The 12542-nt window shown below is 39.9% G+C and overlaps 1 protein-coding gene across 3 annotated transcripts in view; it reads left to right on the plus strand.

Annotated features, from left to right (window-relative positions):
* Nucleotides 1-12542, plus strand: part of NT5DC1 (5'-nucleotidase domain containing 1) — a 375186-nt gene that overhangs the window by 341522 nt on the left and 21122 nt on the right. For all 3 annotated transcript variants that reach the window (XM_068231330.1, XM_068231331.1, XM_068231332.1), the window contains 2 exons: nucleotides 2547-2708; nucleotides 8747-8915. In XM_068231330.1, the coding sequence (XP_068087431.1) occupies nucleotides 2547-2708; nucleotides 8747-8915 (331 nt within the window). The remainder of the gene's footprint in view (nucleotides 1-2546; nucleotides 2709-8746; nucleotides 8916-12542) is intronic.

Below are 12542 nucleotides of genomic sequence, written 5' to 3' on the forward strand. Positions count from 1 at the left end.
GTCTTGTTGGGCGCCTTATGATTTGTTGGGGGCCTCAAGATTGCTGAATTTGTCTTGTTGGGGACCTCATGATTTGTTGGAGGCCTCATGATTGCTGAATTTGTCTTGTTGGGGACCTCATGATTTGTTGGAGGCCTCATGATCGCTGAATTTGTCATGTTGGGGGCCCCATGATTGCTGAATTTGTCATGTTGGGGGCCTCACGATTGCTGAATTTGTCATGTTGGGGTCCTCACGACTGCTGAATTTGTCATGTCGGGGGCCTCACGATTGCTGAATTTGTCATGTCGGGGGCCTCACGATTGCTGAATTTGTCATGTCGGGGGCCTCACGATTGCTGAATTTGTCATGTCGGGGGCCTCACGATTGCTGAATTTCTCATGTTCTTAGGCCTCACGAATGCTTAATTTGTCTTGTTGGGGGCCTCCTGATTTGTTGTGGGCCTCATGATTGCTGAATTTGTCTTGTTGGGGGCCTCACGATTGCTGAATTAGTCATGTCGGGGGCCTCACGATTCCTGAATTTGTCATGTCGGGGGCCTCACGATTGCTGAATTTGTCTTGTTGGGGGCCTCATGATTGCTGAATTTGTCTTGTTGGGGGTCACATGATTGCTAACTGCGAGACTATGGGAAAAGCTGAATCCTTATCATATGAGACAATAGCATTAAACCTACTTTTTTAGCTTTTTAAAACAGAAAATAAAACTGGGAGGTTCTAAAAAATTGAATACATTTTTCAGGAGTAGAATGGATGAAATTGTTTATCTTCACAGTTTATTTTTAACTTGGATTTTCCATAATGTTCATGTATGAGTTAAAACGTTTGTACAGTATTTAGTTTAAATTGCTGTTGCCACTTTGCGATAGATAAGTGACTTTTGGGTTGCAGTTTGGGCACTCGGCCTCCAAAAGGTCCGCCACCACTGTCCTAATCTAATGTCCCACCATTGCTAGGTTCATGTAAATTTGTCTCCACCCGTTACCACACCTACATTCTGGTCCATGGCCCACCCATTTTTCGGTGCAACGCGATAAGCGTGCCGCACAACGTGATCCTCATATTTTTGGCATGCTAGCTGCAGTATGCTAAATTCTGCTGCCTACAGTATGTACAGTAATACGCTGTTCTCTAGTGCCTGCACTGTGTGCTGATCTACCTCCAGTGTGTACAGTGTATGGTGTTACTCTGTGCCTTTACTGATTGTAAACCAGCTGTATTCTATGCTGATCCCTGCTACTTTCAGTATATACAGTATTAGCTGTAAAGCCTGGTACACACATACAATTTTGATTAGCCAATTTCAGCTCTGTTCATCAAATTCATTGTCTGTTGGCCCACTTACTGCACGGGGGTGGTAAAATTGGTCAGTGATTGACCAATCAAAATTGTATGTGCATATACATCTTTGATCTATGCCTATACTGATTGTAAATTATCTAAATAAAGGGCAGGGGGCTCCATCCAATATTTCGATGGGCAGGCCCGTTATCTGTAGCTTACACCGCTGCTAAGTTCATGTAAATTTGGCCCCACCCATGGCCATGCCCACTCACCTCATGGCCACGCCCATTTTGCCACCTCCCCACCTAGTGCCAACAGGTGCCTCCGATCTCCAAGGACCCTAGAAACGCCCCTGGAGCTGTCACTGCCTATTCTACAAATTAAAAATAGCAAACCCTCCTATATACTCAACTGCATGGGTGCTTCAGGAGTCATGTGCTGTTCCACCTCATCTCTCGAACTCCTCCTTGCTGGCAGCTACAATGATGTGATCGCTCCCTCCAGAAAACGCTGCGTGTGAATACCATGTGATGGTGTGGGGGGGGGGGGGGATCTTGAGGAGATAGCCAGAACTAAAGATTTCCTAGGCTTGAACTTTAATCATCATTTTATTAATTCATAACTTAAGCCTGCATTTTAATATAACACAGAGGTGACCTTCTCTCAGGAGAAACTAAAGTTGTTAACTAAAAGAATCCCAGTCAATTGTCAGGCCACTGAATGACATTCCAGGGTTATCCCTGGTTGTCCTGAAATATGAGTACTCAGTCTTGCCTACAGTTGTTTACAGATAATAAAACCAGCCAGGAACAGAGACTACATCTGATCCAGAAGGGCTATCCAAATTATTGAATTGTATTTTATGAATTATGAACTAGCTGCTATAGACTGTATAGAAGGGAATGTAAAGGCGTATAAGTGGAGTACAGCAGGGTTAATCTTTTGCATACTAAGGCCCCCTGCACACTGCATGCGGTTCTGATTTTTAATCGTTTTTTACACGCGATTCCAATATCCGATTTTTAATCTACTGCATGCTGCATTTTTTTCTGCTTTTTTCTGTTGATAGCATTCAGGGAAAATCGGAATCGCAAATCAGAATCGGAATTGCAAATCAGATTTGCAGTGTGCATGGAGCCTCAGCTTTCGGCTTTGTCAACTTTGCTGTCATTCAGTGAATGTTTTCTTAATTTCCTCTCTATAGATTATCCAAAGGTTACATTAATAGCACTGTATCTAATAAGCTTGTGCTTTTTTTTACAGGTTGTATATTTTGGAGACAGTATGCGGTCAGATATTTTCTCAGCCCGTCACTATAGCAACTGGGAAACTGTCCTCATCCTTGAGGAGTTAGAAGGAGGTGAAGGCCATGAACCAGATGTGACAGATTATGGGTCCTCCTTAAAAAAGAAGGGAAAGTATGATGTAAGTGATCTTTGCAGAAATGTTTTTTGCAGGAATCTTACATATATGCATCTCTATGAATGTGCACATTTAAATTGTGACATCTCTTATCATATTTGCCTAATGACTACAGGGGCATCAAATTTGTTTCTGATTTTAAAGGACCAGTATTACAAAGATTGTAAAATTTAATATGTGTACACATACAAATAAGAAGTATGTTTCTTCCAGAGTAAAATGAGCCATACATTACTTTTCTCCTATGTTGCTGCCTTTCACTTACAGAAAGTAGTAGAAATCTGACAGAATCAACAGGTGTTGGACTAGTCTAGCTCCTCATTGGGGATTCTCATGGTTTTCTTTATTTTCAAAAGCATTTCCTGAATGGCAATTGTTCCAAGACCTCCATCCAACTAACAAATCAGTGTGCAAGGATGCTTTGTATAAATCCTTTTCAGGGAGTGACTTTATAAAAAAAAAAGAACATACTGAGAATCCCCCATGAAGAGATGGACTAGTCCAAAACCGGGTGGTTCTGTCAGATTTCCACTACCTACTGCAAGTGACAGCAACATAGGAGAAAAGTCATTTGTGGTTCATTTTACTCTGGAAGAAATGTACTTCTTATTTGTATGTGATTACGTGTATTTTAACCAGTTTACCCCCAAGGGTTTTTATCCTAATGGACCAGAGCAATTTTCAGTTGTCAGTGCTCCTCCCTTTTATTCCCTAATAACTTTATTACTACTTATCACAAGAAAATGATCTATACCTCGTTTTTTTCGCCACCAATTAGGCTTTCTGTGGATAGAACATTTTGCTAAGAATTTTTTTATTCTAAATGCGTTTTAATGAGAAAAACAGAAAAAAAAATCATTATTTCTCAGTTTTCAACCATTATAGTTTTAAAATTAAACATTCTCCTGTGGATAAAACAAACACGTTTTATTTGCCCAGTTTTCCCGATTATTAAACCGTTTAAATTCTGTCCCTATCACAATGTATAGCGACAGTATATTATTTTGAAATATAAGTGTTATTTTTCTGTTCTGTTTTTTTTTTTATTCTGGCCATAATTACAAGCCCCATGTAATAAATTAAAATTAATTTCCCCCCATAAAATATAAATTAACAAAGCTGAGTCCCTAAGGCAACAATTTTTTTTTTTTTTAAGCTGATTTTTTTTACAAGTGTTTTTTTTTTTGGGGGGGAGGGTTGGAAGTGTAATTTTATTAAGATCTGTATGTACTTGAAAATGAATGTATTTTGTAGGTGTAATATACTTTTTGGCCACAAGATGGCGCTAGTGAACACTTGTTATAGGAAGTGTTCACTTTTTTTTTTCTTCACTTTATTTAATTGTTACATTTCCTGTTATTGTGAATGGACGTAGCCGCTGTTCGCGATCACGTCCATTCACTCCAGGCACTGCGATTGGGTAGAGGACCGTTCAGTCTTCTTCCCCAATCACACAGCACGGAAGCCCGACGTAAACAGCGGCGGTAGCGGCGCACACACACGGCGGTAGCAGCGGCGGGAACGCGCGACGTATTAAAACGTCATGTTGCTGTTAATAGCGGTAAGCATGACGTTTTAATACGTTAGGATGTCAGTAAATGGTTAACTTTTACAGTTTTTTGTGACATTGGTCCTTTAAATTCTTCTCGTTGTACTGATATTGCTATGCTTGAAAAAGCACCGCATTGTTGTAGTCTTAAGAGTAATAAATATTCCAGAAGTAAGGACTAAAAATGTATTTTTACTTTTAAGGCTTTAACACTAATTACTGCAGATCTTAATTTAGACTCTTTATTTACTGGTACATTTGAATGCTAAGAGTTGGTCTTAAAAAAAAAGATAAGCAATCAAAATAGAAGGTATAATTCTGCCAGATACTTTGCTGGGGAACAGAAGAGCCCTCATGGTCATGTGCCCAGATGCTGGTGCCTCCCCAGCCTCTGCCTTTGCTATAGTTAATGTAAATGTTAACAGAGTTAAGCAAACTACATTACATAGTTTGCTTATCTCATATAACATGTAACAAGCATTTTTATATTTGTGTAGCGCACGCTACAAACAAGCAATGTACTAATAACATATAAGTGTGGCCACACAAAGCCTGATCTGAAAGATGGACCCCTTTATTAAAGGAAGGGAAGGTTAGTAGTTAGGGACCCCTCACAGCTCTAAGCCCCTGTGGTGCCTGTGCTCCCTGTAGTTGTACCCCTGGTAAGGAGCAGTTTTGATGCTGAAACAAGGATCATTAACATACAGATATTCTGGTAGTCACTATTGATTTTCTTTAAGAGGAGGAGAGGGCTCGTACTCACCCACCTCTTTTGTTTTCAAAGCGTTTTCATTTATTTTCGGGGGGGGGGGGGGGAGTAGGGGTAATCAGGATAAATGACAAGCTGGGAGTTGGAGTCTGATTATTTTTGTACTGACTCTGCGGCCCTGTTTCAAATAAACTTAGCATATATCTGGAAACTGAAGTTTTGCAAATCCATAATTGTGGTGGGACAATCCATTCAACTGCTTTTGTTCAAGAATCGAATTGCCTGCATGGCAAATGAATGATTTTTTAAGTGATCCAGCTTCACTTTAGTATTACCTACAAACAATAAAGAGGCAGTGTAGTGAATGTAGTAAATTAATTCAGGATACCCTTTTGTCTGATAATTCTCCTGGTTTCAGCATCAGGAACACTTCCTATATCACTATATTGCTATGGGTATGTAGACTTGCCCTCCCAGTGTTGTCTCAGCCTAGACTGTTTAGCCATGCAGAATTTTCTTCCCAGAGGATTCTGGGAGACCAGGTATATTTTCAACTGGCTATAGAACTTTTAGGAAATAAACATTCTACAGAGATCAACTTACAGAACTAAAGATGGCACCTGTGATACATTTCAGATTGCAAATCGGGGTGAGGAAAGATTTTACAATTTGTAAACACTGACTAAATGTATACTTAAAGGACAACTGTAGTGAAAGGTATATGGAGCAGTCATATGTATTTCATTTTAAACAATACCAGTTACCTGGCAGCCCTGCTGGTCTATTTGGCTGCAGTAGTGTCTGAATAACACCAGAAACAAGCATGCAGCTAATTTTGGCAGATCTGACAATAATGTCAGAAACACCTGATCAGCTACATGCTTGTTCAGGGTCCATAGATAAAAGCATTAGGGGCAGAGAATTGGCAGGGCTGCCAGGCAACTAGTATTGTTTAAAAGAAAAGAAAAATGGCAACCTCCATATCCCTCTCACTTCAGGTTTCCTTAACCACTTTACCCCCAGCGGTACGAATTTCTCCGCCCCTTTTTTCCCTCCTAAAAAACCAGGGACGGAGAAATCCGTACCTTCCGCGCTCCCGCCGCTCGTGCGCGCGCACCCGCCGCTCGTGCACGCCGCCGCCCGCTCGCCCGGAGATCAATGAACGGGAAAATCCATTCCTGTTCGTTGATCTAGCCCCCGCAATGATCTGCTGCTTCTTTCAGAAACAGCGAGATCATTGTGAGTCTCCCAGCCTCCTACTGCTTCCTGTAAGCGTCCTTCCGGACTGCTTCCTGTAAGCGTCCTTCCGGACGTTGTAAACAAACACTCTGTGGCCATCTTGTGGCCAAATAGTAAACTACACCCTAAAAGCATTTTACATATATAAACATTACATTTACACAATAAATTAACTCATTACCTCCCACACTCCCCAATTTTTATTTTTTTATTGTAATTAAAAAAAAAAAATACAATAAAAAAAAAACTGAACTTTTTAAATATTTATGTCAAGAGGGTATAACACTGTTACTTTATAAACTGCGGGCTTGTAATTAGGGATGGATGCAAAACTGAAAAAAATGCACCTTTATTTCCAAATAAAATATTGTCGCCAAACATTGTGATAGGGACATAATTTAAATGGTTTTATAACCGGGACAAATGGGTTAATACATTTCATGGGTTTTAATTACAGTAGCATGCTTTATTTAAAAACTATAATGGCCGAAAACTGAAAAATAATAATTTTTTCCCACATTTTTTCCTATTTCCCCATTAAAACACATTTAGAATAAAATAATTCTTGGCATAATGTCCCACCTAAAGAAAGCCCAATTGGTGGCAAAAAAAACAAGATATAGTTCATTTCATTGGGATAAGTAATAATAAAGTTATAGACGAATCAATGGAAGGAGCGCTGAAAGGTGAAAATTGCTCTGGTGGTCAGGGGGTAAAACCCCTCAGTAGTGAAGTGGTTAAGGGCCCGTTTCCACTTGTGCAGTGCGAATTCATTGCAGAAAACGCGAAAAGAAATTTGCATGCGGATGCAAATTTTACCATGAATTTACGTAAGTTTTTCGAGTTTTTTTGGTAAGTATGCGAATTTAACCATGTCAGTGCTTGTGTGCTTTTACATGATCGGTCTCCCTAGTGCTCTTCTTCAATGGTTGACAGGAAAGAAGAAGGGTGATGCAATTAATGAAGAACAAGGGAAGAAGCACCAGCCTCTGTATTCATGCACAAGTTATTTGCGGTGCAGATGACAAATCACACATACATCAATTGTGGCGGGTTGCCCAGGCAAACAGGTTTAGAGAGGTGGCCACTCAAAACCGCTTACAGCTGTTTCACAGGGTGGTAACGCTTGGCCATCTCTCCACAGACGTTTGCCTGGGCACCCCGCCACAAATGTGATTTGTGATCTGCACAGCAGATAAATTACAGACGAATACTCAGGTTGGTGTCCTTTGTTTTCTAAAATATTAGCAGTAATATTTGAAAAAAACTCTGTAGTTTGTTGTCGGAAACAAAAGTTTTTGTTTGGAAATCCCACCAAATCATGCATAGCATTACATTTGCTGGATATAGGATTAAACTATGGAAGATGCAAGCTACAGAGTGCAGTGTGTTTGTAGTTATTTATTACACCTATGAGATCATAGCAGACACAGGACATACACTGATTTCTTGCAGCTGTGGGAGCTGCTCGCCAAAGTTAACAAAAACAACTTTCAGGATCCTGGGAGGCATTCAGCTAGAAAATAAGCGTGCTTTATCTAAAGCTTTGCAGCCACCAATGATTTTAAAATGCTACAAAGTTAATTCTGGAAAATAACAATGAGAAGTCGTACGCAAACATATGCCACATAGTCACATTCAAAAATGAGTTTCCTGGTTATTAATATGATGTTAAAAGTGTGGAACTCCTCTAACTGAAAAAATTATCTGTGCATAAAAATAGTTAGAGAAACGGTCAAATTAATAATTGGTCAGTTCCATTTAGTTTTTCTGTAAACTATCTAGATTTGGTTGGCTCAGTTTTTATAGAAAATGAGGCAGGCTGCTGATGTATACACTTTACTATGGTTCTGGTGGATCTAAATGTCAGACAACTCTTGGTAGTAAGGATAGACCTACGAGACCTTTGTGGTCCTCCAGGCTGAAAAATAAAGACAGTTTTTGTATCCACATTCTGCACCATCAGATAATAGCTGAAATACTTATCTAGTTGTCCCCACTTACCAGAAAAATAAGCCCAAACCTCCTCTCATTTTAAACACAGTGAGTAATAAATCCAGTTTGCCTCCTGTAAGTGTACTGTGCGTAGCTAAGGGAAGAACAACATTATGGGGTTTTGCTGCCCAGGTGCAACTGGCGTTTAGGCAGGCAGGGATTAATGTGTCTGCATCAAAGGGTTTTGATGTGAGTGAGGACGGAGTTGGGGTAGTTCAGGCAGGGGTTAGTTATGGGCTGAATATGAAATTTTGGGTTCGCAAATTTCAAATCCGAATCTCCGCAAAATGTGAGAATTTGCAAATCTCCTTAGACTTCAACGGCAGACGAATGTCCTTCCCTTAGCTACGCACAGTCCAGAGGATTTTTGTTTTCAGAAAGTCCTTATAGTTTTTGAGAAAATCAAAACATGCGGCTAATCACTCAGAAATGTGTACAGTACATTGCTACTGTTTCTACCTTGCAAATTTATACATCCATGTTGTCAGGGAATTCCAAATATGGTAGAAGAGCAAAAATAAAATCTGTTTCTTATTGGGTTGATTTTAGGGTCTTCAGCATCCAGAAGTATATTCTTTTTCAAAGAAATGGGGATCCTACTTTGCTGACCGCATTTCCACTATGAAGAGCACCCAGGACACACTCACTATGACATGGTGTTGCAGCAGTATTCGAGACTACAGCACAATTACCATTCCAAGCATTACGGCTATAGTAGGTGAGTTGTGAGCATCGATAGGTCAGATAAAGCTCTACTTCACCCTCCCAGGTTTTTCATTGTTAGCAAAGCAATGCTTTGTACACACGATGCAACTTTCCATCAGATTGACAGGTGAATCGATTTTTTTTGTCAGGTCCGATCTGATTTCCGATCATTTTTCTGATTGATTTTCCGATCACTTCTTTAGAAAATCTATCAGAAAAACAATTGCAAATCAGATAGGACCTGTAGGAAATAATGATTTGACTGTCAATATGACTGAAATTGCATCATGTGAACCAGACATTTAATAGGGAACTTTGTCATTACTTACACCACCTTTATATTTGATGCAGCTGTTCCAGCCAAATTCCCTTAGACAAAGAGAGCCGTGTGACCCAGCATGCAACTGGCTTGCAGCCCAAAGAACTCCTACTGAGATTCTGCAGAGTAACTATTTCCTGGTTTCATGGGAGCACAGAAACAGTTAACCCCCTGTGTTTACATATAGCCTGTCTGATTGGCGGCACAACCTCGGCACAGATCAGACAGAGATGATAGCTCAAATTACAGTGGCTTATTATTAGCAGATAAAGGAGAATTAGACAGGCTGTTATCTTTAAATATACACTTGGTCAGTTTCTCTGGGCCAGATTTATCAAAGCATTAGCAACAGTTTTTTCTTCTAAAACTGTTCTAACCAGCAGAGGAACAGTTGTGCATGATAGTAAGAAACGTCTCAAATCCTACTTAATACCGCAGTTTAGCATGGATTTCTAGAGCTGCACTACAGATAAGAAAAGTGCAAATCCATCCCTAAACTGCTGCAGATTAAGCAGTGCTTCATAGCAGTTCTCCAGATAGTGCAGCAGTGCAAGCTAGATGTGATTTGTGAAGGGCTCCTCCCCCCTTACTCAGAGCCTGCTGACAGCAAATGGTTACCTCAGCAACAGCAATTTCCCTCACACACAGCACTGCCTGAGAGACCTTCCTAACTTCTCCTATTCTTAACTGTTTAAGAATGAATCTGCACTATGTAGTGATTTCTTAGAATGTCTGAGACGGTTCTGCACGGATTTCTAAAAACCTACCAATATTTTGTCTCAGACAAACTCTTGATAAATGTTTTCTGTGTTTTCCTTCTCTCCTGTGGAAGAGTTGAGGTGCTCTTTAAGGCTGCTTGAAATTTTACAGGTGCAAGCACCCAGCACACTAAAATGCTAAATCTGTACATGATCAGTTTCTAATAACAAAAGGAGGTGCTTAATTGGAAGCACAGATATATAACAGAGCTGCTGTATTCCGGGTAAAGTAGTGACCACAAAAATAATTCCAGTGAATTTTCAACTTATTGGTTAATAGTATGAGTGCAAGCATACAGGGGCTGTAAGTTCCCATCTGTTTTTTCCCGGTAGTTGAACCCTTCAAACCACAATTATTCCAGACAAAGCTTGAGTCTTGCAAATATTGACCATTATACAAACACCAATGACACTAACAGCATTGCTAAGTAACACTGCGCAGCTTCCATACTGATTTCACATATGGTAATCATTCATTTTATAAGTATTGCATTGAATGTAATTTGTTCTGTTGAAGTTCAAATTATTTCATGGGAAGCTAAAGTGAACTTCCAGACTGAAAATCTACTCAGCAGCACTGAAAAGGCTTGTTGTTTCTTTAACAGTTTCACACCATCAGAACTTTGTTTTTCTTACCCAAGCCTCATTTTTAGCTGCACGGAAGCTAAGCTCTGCCCCATCAAAGAAATCTGCCCGGGCATTTTTCCCCTGATTCTGTGCAAAGCATGATGGGATTTCTGATGTTGTTCTCGTTGCCTAGTGCACGCAGCTGGGAGGGTTGATCAGGATACAGGACAGTTGGAACTGTCTCATGCTACCTGTCACCTCCTTTCAACGAAAAAGATGGCTGCCCCATGAAAGCACAAACATTTGCCTGTTTTTTTAAAACATGATGACTGTATGTTTGTTTAGACTGAAGTTCCTCTTTAATCTCTGTAAAATGTTGCCTAATGTCACCCTTTGTGTGATAAGCATTATGGAGATACTATTAATAGAAGAGTGGAGGTATTTATGATCCAGGTCTTCATGCAATTTACATTTTCTCCTAGGAGATCATTTTTATCTTCTGTAGTAATTAAGATTTTTGCACTTTGCAACTAAAAAACTACCAAAAAGTAAGTAAAAAAGTACCATCACAATTATATCGAGTATTTTCTTGCTTGCTGGTGGCTTGAAATGTATTTTATTCATCAGGTGTAAAATGTCAACTGGGAGAAAATTCAGGAGAAAAAAGTGAATTGAATAGGGGCCCTAGAACTCACACTGAGTAATAATGCTGAACGTTCAGCAACTAGTTAATCTGAAGAACCACAGCCAATATGTGAAAAATGAAGTTATTCTAGAACACGTAAGCATATTCATAAACCAGATGTGAGGTTGCACATTTTTATTGTGTAACCAAAATGCTGCATTTGTTTTTTTTGGTTTTCTTAAGAGCAAGTATTCTGCAGATGGAATTTCCTGCAAAGAGTTTTACTTCATTATCAGAATCGGTAAATAATTAACTGAAGAAAACCTGTAAGAGTAATCATTCTGCCAAAGAGGTTGTCTTAAAATTACTTCCAGAGCGCAGAGAAAACGTATGTGGGAAGTCCCAGAGAACCCTGATGAATGAACTACAGGCCGCCCTCACAGTTCAGTTAATGTCATTGCTTATGCTTCCAATATTATAAAGGCAAAATGGTATGCATGGAAGGGCTGCAAGGTGAAAATAAGCGCAAAACAAGAGGAACACAAAGGCTTGTAAAATAAAACATTGACTACCTCCAAAACTTGGGATAGCAATGAGTAAAAAGTAGGAACTTCTGGAAGATGTGGGTTCTGTTACATCAGATGTAAAGCTAACAGAATTAACCATAATAAAATATCACGATAAAGGTAAATTATGGTAGTGTTGGTGTGCTCAATTTGCCGTAGCAAAGCATGAATTCAGCTCAGTACCAGAAAGTATCAGTCTATGATTTGATTTGGATCATGCAGCAGAACAATGCTTTGAAGAAGTAGAGCAAGTCTGCCTCTGAATGGCTGAAAACTTCCATAAGCTTAAAAGATATGCCCAATAAAAAAAAACAGATCTACTTACCTGGGGCTTCCTCCAGCCCCTGGCAACCTATATGTCCCTTGCCGCAGTTCTGGTGTCCCGTGATCCCCTCCATTGGAGATGCCGACTTTGCCAGGTCGTCATCTACTACGCCTGCGCGAGCGCACGGCTGTGCCGCTCACAATCACACTCATGTGCTTGGAGTGTTCTGTGCAGGCGCAGAATTACTATGCCTGCGCAGAATGCATCTGGCTACGGTAGCGCAATTGCGGCCGCGTGTTCACGCAGGCGCAGTAGATGACGACCTGGTAAGGTGTGATGTGATTTCAATGGCCTCAATTCTGGTAGCTATGTGAAGTAAATATTTTTTTTTTTATATTTTTTTGTAGGTAGGTATTTCAGCGGTAAGCATGCAGTAAATAAGTAATAGTAGTCTTTAATTGTCTTCGATAAGTTAAGATCGTCTTTGGAAGATTTTTTTTTTTTGAGGGGGAAGGTGTATTTGATTATGTAGCAACCTAT

This window comes from Hyperolius riggenbachi, chromosome 4 (genome assembly GCF_040937935.1).
Source record: "Hyperolius riggenbachi isolate aHypRig1 chromosome 4, aHypRig1.pri, whole genome shotgun sequence".
Lineage (NCBI taxonomy): Eukaryota > Metazoa > Chordata > Amphibia > Anura > Hyperoliidae > Hyperolius > Hyperolius riggenbachi.